The sequence below is a fragment of the Acipenser ruthenus genome, chromosome 5 (assembly GCF_902713425.1).
Source record: "Acipenser ruthenus chromosome 5, fAciRut3.2 maternal haplotype, whole genome shotgun sequence".
NCBI lineage: Eukaryota > Metazoa > Chordata > Actinopteri > Acipenseriformes > Acipenseridae > Acipenser > Acipenser ruthenus.
In genome coordinates, this window is record NC_081193.1 from 28,297,556 (window position 1) to 28,317,735 (window position 20,180).

At 35.7% G+C, this 20,180-nt stretch overlaps 1 protein-coding gene across 1 annotated transcript in view; it reads left to right on the forward strand.

Annotated features, from left to right (window-relative positions):
- Positions 1–18,963, forward strand: part of eys (eyes shut homolog) — a 458,209-nt gene extending 439,246 nt beyond the window's left edge. The window contains exons 51-55 of the mRNA XM_034921306.2: positions 688–832; positions 4,600–4,774; positions 6,227–6,399; positions 14,096–14,257; positions 17,151–18,963. Coding sequence (XP_034777197.2) covers positions 688–832; positions 4,600–4,774; positions 6,227–6,399; positions 14,096–14,257; positions 17,151–18,355 — 1,860 coding nt within the window. The 3' untranslated portion in view covers positions 18,356–18,963. The remainder of the gene's footprint in view (positions 1–687; positions 833–4,599; positions 4,775–6,226; positions 6,400–14,095; positions 14,258–17,150) is intronic.
- Positions 18,964–20,180: the final 1,217 nt, after the last annotated feature.

A 20,180-nucleotide genomic window follows, 5' to 3' on the forward strand; every position in this document is an offset into this window, starting at 1 on the left:
CCATAAAAGGATATGATACTGTATATATATATATATATATATATATATATATATATGTTAGGACCCCAAGATCAGGTTGACCCCATCGGCTTGGGGTCAATTGACATTTTTAGAACCCCAAAATCTTTTTGTGTTCAGCTTGGCTTTGTCTTGGGAATAACCCTATCGCGATGCAAAAAGGTATTTTACCCGAAGATACAGGAACATCGTCAGTTTCATACAATATTAATAAGTAATAAATAAATAAATAAAAATAAATCGACTTTGGGTAACGTTTGGGCATAATCACAGTGCATAGAGTGGTCTGACATTATCTCATTCCCATAAAGGTCAAAATCTAGCCTGACAAATTCTCAAATAAGTGTGACATTACCTTTCTCTCCCAAAAATGGTGTACATGCATCTGTATTGCATCTCAGTGGATGTATGATTTAAAATAATATGCAGTAAACAGTAATAATATCCACAGTGTGCTCTGCAGAGCATGCCTCAGTTTGTTAATCATTGTGGCTAGACTATGTCAACTGCAAGATAATATAAACCTCAAGATCATACAAGTAACAAACTACAATTACACTGATCACATTTACAATTACTGTCTTTTTCTCATTTCCACCTAAACCACTCCAGTATATTAAACCTAATAGTACTAGCGAGGCAGTAACAATTGCAAACATTTTTCTTAAGGTGGATGACCAGAGGAATAAAACAGGCTCTTCCCCTGGACAGTTGGTGGGTCTGAATGTTTTTAGCCAGTTTTACGTAGGAGGATATAATGAGTATACACCAGAACTGCTTCCAGCAGGTTCCCACTTCAGTAATGGCTTTCAAGGTAAGGTCTTTACAGGTTTTGCAATCCTATTTTAAGTGACATACATTTGGAATGTAAATTAGTTTAAATTTCGTGTGATTGGTACCGCATAGCTTTTTCTACTTCTAAGTGACGCGTTAACCATGAACAAAATAGACTTTTGTACCGACTGAAGTCTTATCATGCACTTAGAAAAATGAGGTATATTCCAATTTAAACATGAATATAACCTAGCCAATCTTCTGAAGCAACCAAGGTGGAGTTAGATATTTTAGAAATCATAGAAACCCTGCTGTACATATAAAAACGTTCCTTTTAAAGGAATAGGAGTTTGAGCAGTCTATTGTCATGCCAAGCAGCTTGTAGAGAAATACAATTCCTTTATATTGTTGGCACAGAAAACACATTACAGATAGTGAACTAATGAAAGTAACAATTGAGTTGCTTCCTCTCATATGGAGCTGTAACCTTTAAAAAGAAATGTACAATGAGACCTCATAAGCTGCTAATCAGATTCTTGTAACCTTACAGGAGCACACATCCTGCCTGCTTGAGGTAAACAAAGTGATCCTTTAGTACATTGCTTACATTGCTTAATTAAAATGAAACATATGCCTCTAAAAGAAACCTAAAGCTCAGCCCCCCAAAACCATGTAAACATCATATATTTACACTGCTGTGCAAAAGTCTTAGACATGTTGCATTTTTATACTCTGATGCATTATGAGCTTCAGCAATTTACTCAAAGCCTCCACAAGTGTTTTCTACTATTATAACAAGGAAAAACATTGAAGGAAAAACATTGAGTGAAATAGCTCGCATTACTCGATTTTCAATGTGTGGTATCCAAAGCATAATCAACAAGTACAAAGAAACATCATCTGCAATTGACCAACCCAGGACTGGAAGACACAAAAAAGCTGTATAACAAGGATGAGTAATACTTGAAGATAATATCCTTAAGGACTAGAAAGAAGACGCGCGTCGAATTGAGAACAGAACTGGCAGAAGGCACAGGTGTCGTTGTCCATCAAATCAACAGTACGAAGGTCACTCTTGAAATCAGGACTTAAAGGATGTGTTGCAGTAAGAATACCGCTGTTAAGAAAGGGGAACAAGACTAAAAGCTAAAATATGCACAAGAACACAGAAATTGGACTGGAACAATGGTCAAAGGTGCTTTGGACTGTTGATGGATGGACAACGACACTTGTGCCTTCTGCCAGTTCTGTTGTCAATTCAACACTTGTCTTCTTTCTATTCTTTAAGGATATTATCTTCAAGTATTACTCATCCTTGTTATACAGCTTTTTTGGATATTCCAGTCCTGGGTTTGTCAATTACAGATGATGTTTCTCTGTACTTGTTGATTATGCTTTGGATACCACACCTTGAAAATCAAATGATGCAAGCTGTTTCACTCAATGTTTTTCCTTTATGCAAGTCAAGGTTGTTATAATAGTAGAAAACACTAGTGGAGGCTTTGAGTAGATTGTTGATGCTCATAATGCATCAGAGTAGAAAAATGCAACATGTCTAAGACTTTTGCACAGCAGTGTGTGTGTATAATATTAACCATATTATTCCACAGCCTCCAGTGCACTCAAATTAAAATTGTTTTCCTTTGTATTCCTAACTATAATTCCCTGTAATGTATTACTATTACTCTGCCCCCTTTCTCTCCAGTGAAATGTAATTCCCTGTTTATACACCCCAAAATAACATAGTTTTATTAAACCCTTTTGAAGAAACTGTTGGTTTAAAAAAACTCAACTGCTGTATTTTTTGTCCTAGTAAAAATTCCAGAAACACTGATAACCATTCATTGCATTTAATGCAACACAAACATCTTTACTTGACATTCGGTGCTATGAGCTAGCAATTAACCAGAGCCGCAGCTATTATCTTCCACAGTATTTTCTTTCTCCACTAGATGTCATTGTTTTCTCTATGTTCAAGTATTCTTAATTTTACTTTAGGCTGCTATGTTATTAAAACAAAAACATGTTTTGGTATAGGAACACTGAGCTGAGCTGAGCTGAGCTGAGCTGAGCTGAGCAGAGCTGAGCTGAGCTGGTGTATGACATAAGAGGGCAATCATTTTCAATTGCTAGAGTGACTATTGACAAGAGGACAACTGTGCAAACTGTTTGTGGTTTTCTGACTATTTCAATCAAAGGGTTTAATAATAGTCTTAATTGGCCCTACTGTCAAAGCCTCAGAGCTTCCATTACTGAAACACAGTTGTAGATTAATAATAAAATGTATACTGTTAATTAATCTAATAGAAATAGGAGTCATATTTGCCAGTTAAATACTATGCAAACATGAAACACATGCTTAAATTACTGGACTGCCAACTCTTTGTAGACGCAGACATTTCAGTTTAATATATGACCCATCATCAGTATGAATCTGATGAAAATTGTAATAAATAACTAATATAACCTTCATGTGACTCTTATGATCTTTCCCGTCAATGCTGCTTTTCAGTTTTCCTGACTTATTACTGTTGAATGGAAACAAGATCCTGGCAGGCCTAAGAAGGATCAGACTAACAATTAGCCTTCTGAATATCCCGCTAACATGCCACACAGCCACATTCGCATGTCAGCCAAGTTACTGTAATCAGCATTAGGGTTTACAGAGAAAATAATACAGTAACTTATAGAAGCACCTGGTTCTTTAAAGGTGGTAATATAGTAAACAACTCTGCTAGAACATAAGCTAATTCCTCATGCTATCCTGCAGCCAACAATTGAAATGCTGTGGTCTTAGACTTCAACATTAGTGGGGCTTTGTAATTCTAAACAAATTTCCAATAGAAACAACATGAATTACCATATTGAACATATATACAGACTTCTGGTGCTAACTTGTGTGGTATACATATTTTGTAGGTTCCATATGCCATACCAGACAAGCAGCCGTTGGATCACGTACAGTAAATGCTTATATGTATTGTAAATCTGGCAGCCAACGCTGGTAATGCGTTTAACAGATGACATACTGTCTGAGACATAGATTTATTATTGTGTTTTACATATTTTTTTAAAAAAAATTTTATGTTAAACATGTATCATTACACCCTAACAGACTTGCAGAATATATAAATTGAAACCATGTAGCATTGCAGCACAGATTAGACACTTGCTATATGCTTCACTAAAAATTTCAAGAAATAATATATAATGTATCAAAAGAGGAATATATATATATATATATATATATATGTGACAGGAAAGCAGATACTATGTGGAACATCTACAGAGCCATTTCTGTTGAGTGCATCTATGCTGCAGAATTAGCTGGCTGTTTGAAGTAATGGGTTATTGTGCCTTACAATAAAAATGTAGATCAAATCAAGTCACATGAAGCATGGAAAATCATTTGAAATCAGTAAAAGAAGAATCAGAGTAGAACAATGCCAAACTTTCTACACTAGAACATTTTTTTTTTGGCATATTTTGCAACATTATTATTTCTGTTGATTCTTGTACATTTTCTTAGTACAAATTACAATTACTTCCTGTGCATGTTATAATCATGCCAGACCCTTTCTCTAGTGTTTGTTGTTAAAACAGAGAATACTTAGAAACAATTTACTTGGATTATTATTATGCATGAGGGAACAATCTGGAAAAGTGTGAGAACATTTTCTGGTGTTCATTTAAAGGGAAAGTACTGTACAAAAAGCTAGTTAGATAAGTTATTACAGAAAAATATGAAGCCCTAATCGCAAAAAACTGCTGTGTTTAATGTGAACATCTTTGTTTTTTGTGTTAAAGGCTGCATCTTTGATTTACAAGTTCAGACGATCAGAAATGGACGGTTTCGAACACCAGGGAAGCCAGAAGGACACCCCAATGCTGGCCGTAGTGTGGGGCAGTGTGAAGACACACCATGTAGTCTGGTCCAATGTAAAAATGGAGGAACATGTATTGCCAGAGGCTCTACTGTGTAGTAAGTATTTTAAATGTGATATTTAACATAAACACTTAACAGTGTGCTGATTCTGCTGGTGAATGGGCTTGGTTGTGCTGGTAAAACAGTCCCAGGGCTTTGGACTGATGTTACGTTGTATACTGTGAGCCACATTCGGTAGGAGAGCAGTAGTTTTGACTTCAGGCAAAATTCTATGAAGAAAATCTCTCAGTACCATGCAGACTTCAATGAACAACTAGTGCATTGAGTTTATGCGCATAATCAAAAACAGGGATCTTTGTATATCAAAGTTACAGTAAATAATTATCTCTTTAGTGTATGTACAGTATGTCTCAAAAAATATTGAATAGACACCATTGTCTCAAACACAAGATCATAAAATAAATAACTTTGTGTGGTAGAACAATAGACCTAACCAGAGTTTAGAGTGACAAGAAACATATTGCATATCATTGTATTCTACTGTTGGCAGGTAAGACCAGACTATGGTGAAGAACCTCTCAACATACTCTTGTTTGTTTATGAAAATGATGAAGAGCAACTCAGAATGTCATTTCCTCATCAGAAAAGTTATTTAAATGGAAAACAGATGATGAAGCATCTGATCTGACAAGGATTTAGCTAGCCTATGTTGTATCTTGTTAAAATGGGCAACGTGATCATCCCTGGGAGAGGGAAGGGAACAGCAGTTCCAGACAGGCAGTAAATTGAACGGCTTGGCGGTAAACATATTTAGTGTGGATGAATGGGAGATGTGATTGCCTTTTTTTAAATGTAATTTCTGTTTGTATTTTCTATACAATCAGATGCAGTATATGGTTTGATAGCAAGGGGCTAACAATATGGGAAAGGATTGCACATATTATTACAATTGACAGAACAATTGATTAAAATGTATATACTGTACCTCGGAAACCCTTGTATTGTATTGATCAAATAGCAAACTACAGGACCATTACGGGATGGAATTTGCCTTGTACAGTGCATTTTTCTTGGTCGGATTAAAAGTCCGATAAGCATTTAATAGGAATGGGTCACAAGAAATAAATAGATGCTACCGGGACAGCTCTAAACTGGCTAAATAAACATGAGAAACTATTACCATCAGATGGCGCTATACACAAGCCTTTAAATTAGATATCTTTTCAATGAAAAAACAGGGCAAGAAGTGAAGGAATATAATTTGATTTGGTAATGAAAGAAGCACTTGGATTGTTAGAGGCATGGAATAGTAGCTGTTGCATTCAGTACTTGAATACAGAGTTATGACTGTATATAAGAAAATGATCACATTTTCATTTGCAACGGACTGTCATTGGTTTAGTTGAGTGAGTTTCTTGCATGAAAGATCAAATCTTATACTCGGTAAAATGTATTATGATTTGAACATTTTCAAATGCAGTTTTTCATGCACTGTATCATTCGTTGTAACCTTCAACTGAATGCCTGTTTGTTTGTTTTGTTTAATAGCTGTAAATGCCCATTAGAGTGGAAGGGAGCGCTCTGTACAGAAACAGTTTCTGTTTGCGATGCTGAGCACGCACCCCCACCACGCTGTGCCCAGGGCTCCACTTGTGTTCCCACTCCTTATGGATACACCTGTCAGTGCCTACTTGGGACAACTGGCATGTACTGTGAGCAATGTAAGTAGTACAGTCTTTTTCCTCCATTAATACAGATGGCCAGAAATACAGAGACTCCCCAGAAACAGTGTATTTTAGAAGGAAATAACTGGTACTTTAAACATATGCATTTTGCTGTTCCCTTTTAATTAATCAATAATTAATTTATATGACCTTGGACTTGCATTAGAATATGAAATTCTACTTGGGACAGACAGAAACACCTGTACTGTGTTTGTTTGTGTAGCTATGGCCAAAAGATTTGCATCACCTGGAATTTTAGGATTGAGACATTATAAAAATAAAAATTAACTATATTAGCATAATTTTGATATTTGATTTAACATCATGTAATCAAATATTTACAAAATGATATTGCAAAAGTCTACCGGAAGCCATAATAGTAGTACAGTATTTCATGTTAGATTTTGAAATGACGTTTTTTTATTTTTTGTCCGATTTTCAGTAAGTAGTATATGGAAAACTACAAGCGGTATGTAATTCAATATGTTAACGTAACATTATCTAGCAGGTTTCATTCGACATTATGAAGCAAAATGAGTTAACTCTATAGGGTGATGCAAAACTTTTGGCCATAGCTGTAGAATACACTAGACTCCAGTGTCTTCCATCTAGGAAAATGACTTATGTCTGGCACTGGTTACTTCAATAACTAGGCTTGAATGTTTGTGTGATTGTGTTTTCAAATGATTTGCAACTATAGTGACTTGTATAATAATGTAGTTACATTGAAAACTCCTGTTAAGTTTTTTCATGCACATGTACCAGTATAATTTTTTTTTCCTTACTGTAAGTGCTTAAAAACAATTTTAATCCTGTATTGAAAAGGATTATTATTTTTAAAATGTGATAGTAATTTAAAATGTCTGCGTAAAGCCCTGCATGTAAAGCCTATAACAACACTGTAGGAGAAATCATTTTTAAGCTTTTAAAATGAAATCCTCTTTCACTTTCTGGAATGTTCTCAAAATGTTCTCTGACTGACCTACATGCTGGGACAGGATTTTAAAATGGTTGTTGCAATGCAAACGTCTACTGTCACACATCAGATGTAGAAGTCATGTGTTGGCATTGACAGGGTATAGTGTTTCATGAAAATGGAGGGGAAAATTAACAATGAGTTGCATTAAATCAAATATTATATATACTTTTTATATTATATTTAAGTAAAGAAAAAATCAGGAATAACAATAATACAATTACACTTGGTAGGTCCATCCATTATCCCCTGTGGTGAGTTTCATAGTTTTGCAAAGTAATGCTTACGTTTAAATAGGTATAGTTTAATTACCATTCTGCCCTGACCATCTTCCGGTGCCTCCTCAAGACTCACCTCTTCAGACAGCACCTGTAGAACTCCTCTTTTCCATCCGGACACTTATCAGTCTTCCTTAAATGCACTTTACTTGCTCTTATCTGCTCCCTATTTTTACTGCATTTAACCCTGTACTTTAGAGTACTGTAATCTGTCAAGTGTCATTTAATCTATAGTATTTTGTATTTAATTATATCCTGATGTAACTATCACTGGCACTGTTATTTGCTCCGTTATTGAATCGTATTTTGTCATATACTTGTACTTGCTAGAACCAAAGTGATTGTATTTTATCTTGCTCTTAATTGTATTATTACTTGTACTGTGATTCTTGAAATGTATTTTTGTTTACGACTGTAAGTCGCCCTGGATAAGGGCGTCTGCTAAGAAATAAATAATAATAATTTATAAGATCCCTACAGACCATTTAAGCCACATTGCAGGATGATGATTACCTTTTAATATCATATTATGTGTATTCTCTACTGTTCTGTATTGGTTCTTCTTAAGTCCCTTTCCTACCCAGGTCCGGACCGGGTCCTGGTTACTCGGGTCACAATCCTGCGTAGTGTGAAACCACGTATTTGGGTCGGACCTTGGTTAACCCGGGTCCCAGCGACCCACCTCAGGATATGGGTCGACACTTTTCGACAAAATGCTTGACGGCCGTTCGTGAGCCACGCCTGCGTAAAGGTTTCACTTCAACAAGGAACATTTCTGTTTAGCCATATTTTTGTTGCTTTTGGTTTTCTTTGTTGCTTGAGACACACCACGAGCCTGATTGCAGCAGAGATGAAGAAACATTTGCTCTAATCAACATCTGGGCCGACGGTTCAATCCAGAGAAGCTTGGATAGAAGCATCTGCAACAAGCTGCTTCCGGGGCATTGATACACTTATTGTTTACTTGCGTCTGTCACCCAGGTCAACCCTGTGAGAAGTGTGAAATTGCGTACCCAACCCGCATGACACCGGGCCCTGCGGGTTGGGTAGATGATCATGCCAGTGTGAAAGGGGTTTTAGATAATTACATACCATGCTATTCCAGGAAAGACTTGCTTTTTCAACCACTTTGAAAACTTAAAAGGTTTCTGCTGGGAATTCTGTGCATAGATTTTCCATTAACTAACCCCCAGATGTAGTAGTTTAAAAGCTTTAAAAGAACAGTTTTGTTAGCTTTTCCAAATACATTTTGTGACTGGGAGTACTGTCAGTAAAGCAACAGCATTAACCTTCGAATAAAATACCTCAGAGAAGAGTCAAAACCACTTGACATTTAATTAGCAAATTACTGCCAAAATGTGCCCATTACCATGTGTTCTAGACAAGGTCTAGGCTTAGTTGATGCCCTTGCTCCCTTTGAAATGTGTTTTGAAGTCAAAGGAAAAGCACTGTCTATGTTGCTTGCCAAAACTGAGCCCATCTAATTTTTGTGCATGACACATGGCAAAACAAAAATAATAATTAAACTCTAAAAAGATTCAAACTAAGTCTGACTTCATGCACCAGGCCAATAGAGATAGCTTTTATTATGAGGTGCAGCATTTCAGTATCTTAGGTTTCGGTTTCAATTAATGTATCTACAGGAGGACTAGAAGTTAACTTTTTAAGGCAGTAGTGAGGATTTGCTACCTGCCTGGAAAGTAGGTAGCACAATGGTCTTATTCAGTAGCAGTTTATTCGACTAATAATTATATATAAAAATAATTTTAAAAATAAACACCTGCATACTGTAATTGTATGTAAAAATAATGTGATATTTTGTAATAATTGTAAGTCGCCCTGGATAAGGGCGTCTGCTAAGAAATAAATAATAATAATAATACTGTTCGTGACTCCCTAGAAATCTATGGAAGTTTTTCTAGGACAGAACGTTGTGACAAAAGTAAAAAGAAAAAAGTACTTGTCCGACGGGCACAGTATAATGGTAAAACTTGCTATCTCTCACACACATCTTGTTGTCACGGGCATCCGGCGATTTGAATTGCACACCCCTGACACACAAGACTTTACTCAGCAGCTGAGATACAATAAAATCTGAATCCAAAAGTGTAACCTGTTAAATAATGTTCTAGGTTTAAATACAACTTCACGTTTGGTGGTCTCAGTTTAGGCCTCAAAAGACAAATTACCACATGATTCAAAACAATTTGTCAGTCTCTGCTCGAGAAAGGCTCCAGCACTTGGGTGGGTATTAAAAACAAATAGGCTTCTACCAATGTTTCCCAGGGTTTCCTGGAACAGCAACGTAGATATGTATTGGAAGAACCCACAGTGCTACAGGGGCCCAAACCACAGAAACCTTCAACACTGGACAACACGCCTGCTTCTATTTGCAATTCGCCAGGAAGTGCATGGTCCGACCCAATATTTAGACCAGTATGTAATTTTTTTGGCCAGTCATTGTAAAATGCAGACATTTGAATGATATAATAACAGTATACAGTACATTTATTTATTTTTTTCATACAGAAAACCCACCAAAACTTCTTGTGCTGAGTGGCAGGGTTTGTGATAATGAAATGCACATAAACTTCTCATACTATGCTAAGCTAATTGTGCAGACTGGGCTGAATCTCTTACACAGAGTTTCCCATGATTCTAGCAGTCTCATACGGTCTGGCGTATTCTGTCTCACATACACAGTCAGCAGCCCCATAGATATCACGCAGTAAAAGCTGTAACTGGAACACAGACAGATTACTGATCAGGGCCCTCAGACCAATGGACTAAGCAGGTTTATTTGGTTTGGTTGCCAGTTCAAGTCATGTGTCAGCATGACTTTGGATTATTAACCAGCAAAACAGAATATACAGAAACACTCTTTCAAATCAATTGCAACGCTTTTGGCTGTGATTACTATTGTAAAAAATAGAATGTATTATGCTTCATAAATATATAGAAAATATTCAAAAGAACAGGCTTACAATTTGTTATTAATGAGCAAGGTCACATTGCAAGTCCAACTGAATCTTATAGCTGTATAAAAGAACAAATTCTGGTGTCAACTACCTGTAATGATGACATACTGTAGAGCAAGCACGCCACAGGGTGATTTTAAATATTTGTGGCAAAGTGGCTAGTGAAGGGGAACAGGTGTAGCAGTGATGCGATGCAGGAGTGACAGGCAGACAACGGTATACAGTGGGAAAAAGTGCTTTATTTATAATCCAGGTCTGGTGACCGTCAACTAATAAACCCCCGGCTATACACACCAATGTGTAAAGCACGGGGATAACAAAACAGGGCACAGTCCCGAACAAAAATGAACACACGGTCACCAGTCCTGGGTGAGTGCAGTCGTGCTGGTGCTTAGTGCAAACACAAGTATTTCGTGACGGTTAGTGCAGTGGTGCTCCGGATTGTGCTGACCCTCGGCGACAGCTCCGGAGATGTGCTCTAACTGTCTGGTGAAGTAAAACACAAACAATTACCACACAGACAAACACAACACAAAACACGTATCACGTCTCTTTTTTATTATTATTGAGAGCTCCTCTCTCAGTCCTTCTCTCTCTCTCGCTTTACCCAAAACGAAGGAAAAGAACAGCGTTACCCTGGCCCCTATATGTAATCCCGCATGATATCTAGGTAAACGGTTGCAGCTGCCTTATTACTTGCAGCTGCCCCTCGTTTACCTGTCAAATCAATACAGTCTTACAACAGAGTCTCGCTTCCTTCCAGGCTGACCCACTTCCCGGTCCCGGAAACGAACTGTCAGGCCAGCCCTTCCAGATACTTCTCCTCCCGTTCTTTAGCGCCCTCACAGGTCGGGAGGAAGATTTATCACCAGAACTCATTGTATTTCTGTCACAATATTACATGCACCTTCATTTGAATACCTTATCATTCAGTGTATCTGGCTAGATAAAGTTTATCATCCAGTGTACATTAATCCACATCACAAAAACACAACACTGACCGTGAGAGCTAGGGTTTTTCCTCAGCGAGTCCCTGTGATATAAAAACATTTAATTTCATAAGGTATTCAATTTATTTTGTTTTAAATGCAATTTTAGCTAAATGTACAGTTCAAACATATGTTGGGAATAAAATTGTAGTTTTAGTTAAAATTATTCATCATTTGTCTTTAACATTTTTCATTTTCTTGAGAAACTAAGTAAATCTCCCCCCTGCGATATGATATGCCACAGATACATTTTTACACTTCCTCTCTCTATGCCCCTATATGCTGTTCCCAATGTTTCACTTCCCATCAACAATTCAAATATCAAAATAACAAAAGACTATAATTAAATACAATGGCAACGCTTGGTTTTGGTACCACTTGGTAAGCAATATTACTTTCTTTTAGTGTGAAACAAATAAAAGTACAGATCTGTTCAAAAGGTATTATCAAGTAACTTATGTGACACTTGTGTAGATTGCCAAATCTGATTATTTAGGTATCTCTTACTAAATCACTCCTTTAAAAAAAAAATGCTTTTCATTCACTTTTGTGACATCATTCCCTTGTGGTAAATATAACACCTTAGAGCAAAGGTACGGAACCAAACTTTTATCACGTGCCACATAACCAGAAAACTAGTTTAACCTCATGTTCATAGTGGGCTGCTCATTACTGAAGAATAATCCGAGTTTAACCCACTGCTGCAATGTACAACGTACTGCACAATACACATCGTAAACACAAACATACAAAACAGTTCAAAACAAAACAGAATATTTATATGCATAATAATACAAAGCAAATTAAATATCTACTTGCTGAAGTGGTTTTTATTTTAGCATTTTAGCCTGAGTTGTTCAGTGGTATCAGGCAGCAATGTAACAAAAGGCACAGGGCAGTGCAGTGGCGTCACCACCCTAGCAACAAGCGTTCTATGTTGGGAATGGGTTCTTTCAATGCAGCGGGTTTGTATATTTGAGAGAGGAAGACACATGAAATTAGTTGGAGACTTAAGTTGATGAGAAGCAATTACCTTCTGCAGTACGAATTAAAATGGTGTTGCTTTTTATGCAAAGAAAAGAGGAAAAGCAAGTCAACAAAGTTAAAACAAAATATTTAATATACATTATTATTATTATTAATTAATTTATTTATTTATTTCTTAGCAGACGCTCTTATAGTCGTAAACAAAAAATACATTTCAAGAATATTCATGTGTGAAATGGAATGAATACACTGGGCTGCAGTCATACAATTTGTAAAGGAATAGTTTGTACCTGTGGCTGTGTGGTGCAGTGGTTAAAGAAAAGGGCTTGTAACCAGGAGGTCCCTGGTTCAAATCCCACCTCAGCCACTGACTCATTGTGTGACCCTGCGCAAGTCACTTAACCTCCTTGTGCTCCGTCTTTCGGGTGAGACGTAGTTGTAAGTGACTCTGCAGCTGTTGCATAGCTCACACACCCTAGTCTCTGTAAGTCGCCTTGGATAAAGGTGTCTGCTAAATAAACACATAATAATAATAAATTGGCTTTGATCTCCAGGGAAAGTGTCTTGTTACAGTAAAGTACATTGTATAAGTGATTTAGATTTATAATTATTTATCATTTCATTATTAAAACACTTTAGCAGACTCTTTCCAAATAATTATAGGGTCAATTTTTTTCTCTTTAGACTGTACTGTATTAATGGGAGCTCAAAAAATCACTGGCATGTTTACCCTCTTAATGTGCTTTCTTTAGCAGAAACAGAGTAATCCAAGTAAAAAAAAAATTACAAGAAGATGCAGGAATGCCAAACAATACACACACAATTATCTGTCTTTTCTACATTATATCTGTTGGAAAAATAGGACACTGCGCACACATAGGCTTTGTCATACAAAAACAAATACACATGCTCTTACAAAGACATTTCCTTTAATAATCTGATAACCATGTTGACATAATGATATTTTACTATAATATAAGTTACTATAATTATAATGAATTCTAGTTTATTCAGAGAGAGATAATAGAGACCTTACATCACTAGAGGCAGCTGTGTTTCACATGGTTCAGTATATAAACTGGGAGAGCAATGCTGTGCAGTTTAATTGTATGTCAAATTATATTGAGCAGTCCAGGATAACTTTTACCTGTGGTAACATAAATATTTTAATAAGCATTTGCAAGGACAAATGACCGCTCATTGGAAGACAGTTAGACAGTTGATTCAGTTTGAAAAATAATTCAATGTCTTAAAATGGGTAGTATCTTACTCAAATCAGATACAAAAGTTAATTGAACTTGAAGCAAGCATCTGAGCAGTTGTAAATGCCAATTTATATATATATATATATATATATATATTATATATATATATATATATATATATATATATATATATATATATATATATATATATATATATATATATAGACACACACATACCACCTATTGTAGAGAATTAAAATGTATGATTTTTCTGTTTCAGCTCTTAGGATCAGTGATCCATTTTTCAGCAGCAACGAGTCATCGTGGATGTCATTTACTCCCTTTAACATAAGACACAGAACCCACCTCAGGATGCAGTTCAAATCTCTGTCTCCAGATGGCATGCTGTTCTATACAGCTCAGCATCTCAGCCCACGTTCAGGTTGGTGAATTGAAAAATAGAAATGTTGCCACATTTCTATACATTTTCCTTGTGTTATTTTTTTTTAACTCTTCAAGACTATCTGAAGTGAGGTGGAGAAGCATAGAAGTATTGCACTGACTTCAGCAGATAATATGTCACCAACGGTCTTCAGTGCAAAGTAAAATACAAATAATAATAATATATTTATTTTTATATAGCGCCTTTCATAGTGAACCACCATCACAAAGCGCTTTACAGAGGTAGGCTGTGAACTGTGCATTGTATGCAGAGTCACTTAGAATAGGACATTGTATGCCAATATTTCCCTACCTCCCTCGGCTTTGAGGGGTCATTTCAAAACCACATTTTGTAGAAACAGCAAATGAGAAACAAACATAATGGAACAATAAAAACAGGTAAGTCATTAGATATTAAGAAAATGTAGATGATAAGAACGCCTTAAAAATATATACATTCAATATGTAATAGGACAAACATTGAGTGGAGTCTGAGGAACATATATTGTGTTTTTGGTGGTAACAATTTATTTATATGTGTGACTTGTGTCAAGGATCTGTAGCCACAATATCAACTTAAAGCTGCTTATCAAGCTGTCAGATATCCCTTTAGTATAATCTTGACAAATCCAGACACAATTAAACTGATGGAAGAGATATTCTTATAGAAAACCTTTACATAACCCATAATTAGCAGCACAGAAGTAAAGTGTTTTCTTCTGTATGCAAAGACAATCATGAAATCATTAGGTTATTATCATAACCCTGGTTCCCTGAAATAGAAATGTAACCATTACTGAATGGGTATTTACCTCCTAAAGACCCAAAACCTGAATAACATATAACAAAGCTGCTCAGCCAAGCCTGTGACGCAGGCCCCAGAGGATATAAAGGACTGCACGCACAAATCTCAACGCCATTTTTCCTTCAAGCCTGCTGCAGTCTTGGACGCAGCGACCTTTAAGGTTAATGGTTACATTTCAATTTCAGTGAACCAGGGTTATAATAATAACCTAACGTTCCGTTTCAAGTATGAAATGCAACCATTACCGAATGGGTCAGTATATCCAAGCCACCACAAGGGAAGATTGCTGCATGACTGGAATGCTACAAGTTCTAAGCCAAGGCTGCCTTGTGTGTTACCATTCAAGACCCCAGTAACAAGTAGCTAGGACTAAAAAACTGAGAGAGAAACTCACCTCTATGCCTGTGTTGTAAGGGTCGACTGAGGAGCCACCCATAACACTCTAGTTCCAAAACCAGGGTTTTGAGGATCCCATGATATTAAGTCTGTAGAGCCTAGTAAACGTATGTGGAGTAGCCCACACCACTTCACTGCAAATGTCCACTGTTTAAAAAATGATAATATAAGACTTGAGTGGCTTAAAGTTTTATGGCACACTGCAATTTGCGAAGAAGTAAAAGATTTTCGGCAAAAAATAAATCTGGTTCTCAGGTACATGTACAGGCCGCATCCTCCCTGCTGAAACTTCCCATGGAAGAACAGGAGCCATCAATAACACTACAAACGCTGTGGAAGGCAATTAAAGAAAGTAAAACTGATGTATTTCAACATATTGACACCAAAACAGCGGACATACAAATGAAACTAGCAAACATACAAACCTCGATCTCGACTCAAACAACTGGAGAAAAAAAAATAAATTCTTAAAGACTGTAAAAACATTGGGTAAAACATTTGAGAAGATTTAAATGATTGGTGACATAACAAAGAAGTGTTGTTTCATTAAGAACACCAACCTAAGTTTTCTAAGAAATATTGAGGGTGATTTAGCTTTTAAAACTTAAATTGATTGTTTCCACATTTTCCATAAAGAATAAATCTAGCCTGTTTTCTGTATACATGATAAACTTGTCAAAGACCCTTTCCCAATTTTGACTTGGAAATATGTACTCCTTGTTAACACTTACCAATATAGTCCAAAAACCATTTATGACCCTGGAAGCACTGGCAAGAAAGAATCCCCAGAATTATTATGCTTTATAGTGCAAACAAATTAATCATGCATCAGACTGCAGTCTAATTTAGATTTGTTTTACATCCATCAAATGTGTGTGCTGTATATTTTTCAGTTCAATGTAAATCGTTTTTTTGACCAGAAATTTCACTGCTTGTCATTTTTCTGCATAGTTAGAACATATGTGCTAAAACAAATCCCATTAGTATAATTGTACATCTTTGTGTAATTAATGAATGTTTAAAATTTAATTTTAAATATGCTTTTGCAAAATCTAGTATTTCCGTGTAGGTGTCACATTAAAATTGGCTAAAGAGCTGCTGTATTATAGTATTGCCTGGGACAGGATGTCTCCAGCAGCACTAAAAATAAAAGCTTATTCATTTTCTGTTCAGTGCATTTAAGGTACAAGAAAAAAAAAAAAAAAAAAAGTTTATTTGCACAGTGCAATGAGCAAGGACAACAACAGGAATTCAGGAAACCACAAGGGTGGTTACACTTAAACATTTTAAATTACTATCTATAGTACTTTAAATTGAAGCTGTTTAGCAATCAATTTCAAGATGTTTAGAGAACAGTTATCTTTATTACTGTGAAGATGCTGAAACACCAACAGAAATAACAAGTTTGTTGATAAACTAAAGCACTTGACTTTCCATGTGTAACATGTTTAAATTGAACCTGTATGATATGCAGTTTCCAAGTGATTGCATAAATCAGCAGTTACCTGGCAACAGTTTTTTCTGCAATGTGGAAAAAGGGATGGGTGTGTGAACAGTATGTTCCAAAATTACTTACTAGAAACGTGTAAACTGTAGGCCTGATTCTCATATTTATACACATTATTTTGGAAATATTTTAGATTTTACAGACACCCTGAGTAAACAGATGTGTTATTATCTTTATTTTTTATAGGAGATTTTTTCAGTGTATCCTTGACGCATGGATTTGTACAGCTGCGCTACAACCTTGGTGACAAGACTGTAATATTGCAAGCATCAGATCGTGTAGATGCCAGTGGGAAAACCTGGCATTTAGTTCATGCAGGCAGAAAAGGTAATGAAGGTTACTTAGCTTTGGATGGAAAGACTGTTACGCAGAATCTCACTGTGGGTATGACTGCACTGGATGCAACCACTGACTTCTATGTGGGAGGAGTGTCCTCTTTAAATGCCATCTCCTCTAATGCTGTAGAGGATGAACCTGTTAGCTTTACTGGCTGTATACGTGAAGTTATTATTAATGAGCGCGAGCTTCAATTAACAGAGTCTGGGGCCCATTCAGGTGCGAATGTCGGAGACTGGGACGGCACAGCCTGTGGTTATAAAGTGTGCAAGAACCACGGAAGCTGTAATTTGAACCGTTTTAAACAATTCACATGTACTTGTCCTCCACTGTGGACTGGCTCTACATGTGCAGTGTCAGTATTCTGTGCAGATCATCTTTGTCAACATCATTCTCTGTGTATTCCTAACATCCCTACAGCATCATACAGTTGTGCTTGTTCTCTAGGCTGGGAAGGGAAATATTGTGAAAAATATGTATCCTTTTTGACTGCCAGGTTTGCAGGCAATTCTTACATTAAATATACTGATCCCTATTATGAAACAAGAAACCTGAAATTTACAAAGGTTTCAGTTAACTTTACATCCAATGCAAGTGAAGCACTTATATTGTGGATGGGAACAGCAGAAGATGAAGACAATGATTACCTTGCAGTGGGACTGCATAATGGAAAGCTTAAGGTTGCCTTTAATCTTGGGGAAAGAATTTCTGTCCCTCTTACTTACAATAAAACGTTGCTGTGTTGTAACAAATGGCATTCTGTCACAGTGATTCAAAACCGGACTGTTATTAAGGTGTACCTTGATGATGAGATGGTTCTTTATGAAGATTTAGACCCATTTGAACAGTATGTTGCTTTAAATTATGGTGGAATCTGTTACTTTGGGGGGTTTGAACTTCACAGAGACATAACAAGTTTAACCTCTGCCCTCTTTACACAGGGGCTAATAGGAAAAGTTAAAGATGTTATACTCTTTCAGGATTCCAAAAACATTCAGTTTCTTCAAAGCTCGGAAGGTTACAATGTTTATAGTGGGGATAACCAAGTACCTTAAAAAAAAAAAACCACAACATTCATTTGCTACTTAATTTTGAATCAAACCCCTAAAGTAAATTACACCATGTCTGTGTTTCTAAGATATAACCTAGGATTACACTTTAGTGATGTAACTGCTATACTTACAGCAGCTTTAAAAAATTAAGTTACTGTTTTGTTATTTGGTATTTTTAAAGCCTCTGTAGCAGGACTGCAATTCAAATTTAATCATAGGGACAGTTCACTTATGTACTGCATACAGACTACTGAAAACAATATACAGTATTAGGGTGAGATGTACTGAAATGATATTTTTGTATAATGCAGTTTTGTAATGTTACATGATTCAATGTTTTCTTCAAATATGTCTACTATCAGTGTGTGGTAAATTTATTATTTGATTTATGTCCCACAGCAAAAACAGGAATACAAATCACTTTATAAGTAAAACAATGGATATTGCTCATAGATGAATTTACACTGCTATAGTGAGTCATGTAATTGATGATTTAAACTGCAATGATCGGTTTTATTTCTGTTGCATATGTATAAGATTAAACATGATTCAACATTTGCATTCAACTTGATTTGCATTCATCTGTGGTTTCCTTGTCATTTCTTTTCTATTTCTTTCTATTCTCTCGTCTATTAAAATGTCAAATTCTTAATAATATGTAAACAAAAAAACTGCTTGTTTTCTTAAAGGTGATCAAAGGCACAATGTTGTTCTCATGAGGAATCAAGCTTATTAATATATATATATATATATATATATATATATATATATATATATATATATATATATATATATATATATATTATTTTATTTTTTTTAAATTGTTTTCTTTTTGCTTAAGTATAATCCAATCTTAACAGATTATGAATTGCAGGAAAAACTAAAGATGCAATCTGCCACACTATTTACCAAAGTTGAAAGGCAAATAATTTTTCCAATACAATTTTTTTTTATATAACATTAGAACTCTGTATCTGTGGCTAAGGCACACTAATTTATATAACCTTGACAATGGTTAATAGCAGATGTAAAAAAATAAAAAAACAGGTTACATTTAATGAGTAATATGCTCAATGAACATAATGCAAAAAGGATGGACCTTTATATCATGACCCTGCTTAAATTGGTATTATTAAATTTCAAAACGACCAAAGTAATGCATGTACTATGCACTTAATACTTTTGTACTGTATAAGAATAACTATCATTCTTTCTATATTAAAATATAAATTGCACTGTGTTCTAGTTGTATTATACAGCAATACATTCTGTAGCCCTCATTTTTCTTGGCGGTTTTGGTGCTCCTTTTGACCTGTTTGTGACTCTCACTCTCAATGTTAATGCCTTACAGTTCAAGGAAAAACACAGCTTCCAAAAGCCAAGTGCAAATTGATTAAAATTTACTTGGGAATTGTTTATACATACAAAACACTCAAAAGTTTTCTCCACCAGGTTTATGGACACTGCCATTCAAAAGGACAAGTCTTACCTTCCTATGTTCCAGAGACCTTTGAATGCTATTGTTTGAGAAGAATATACATTTAAAACAAAACAGAGTTAAGTGAACACAATTTAAAACTATTCAGATTTTTTGTTTTGTTTTGCAGAATATAAACATTAAAATGAAATCAGGCATTCAATGTTTAAGGGGAAAATAATTAAAATGACAAAATGGATAAAAATCTGAAATGTATAAGCCACACAGTTAGGTCGTTTTGACTTCATAATAACACATTTGCATCAATGCAGACATCTGACCTTAGGACCATCTCCAAGAAAAGCAAGATTGCAATGCAAATATCTTTATTCACAATCTATTACCGTTTCA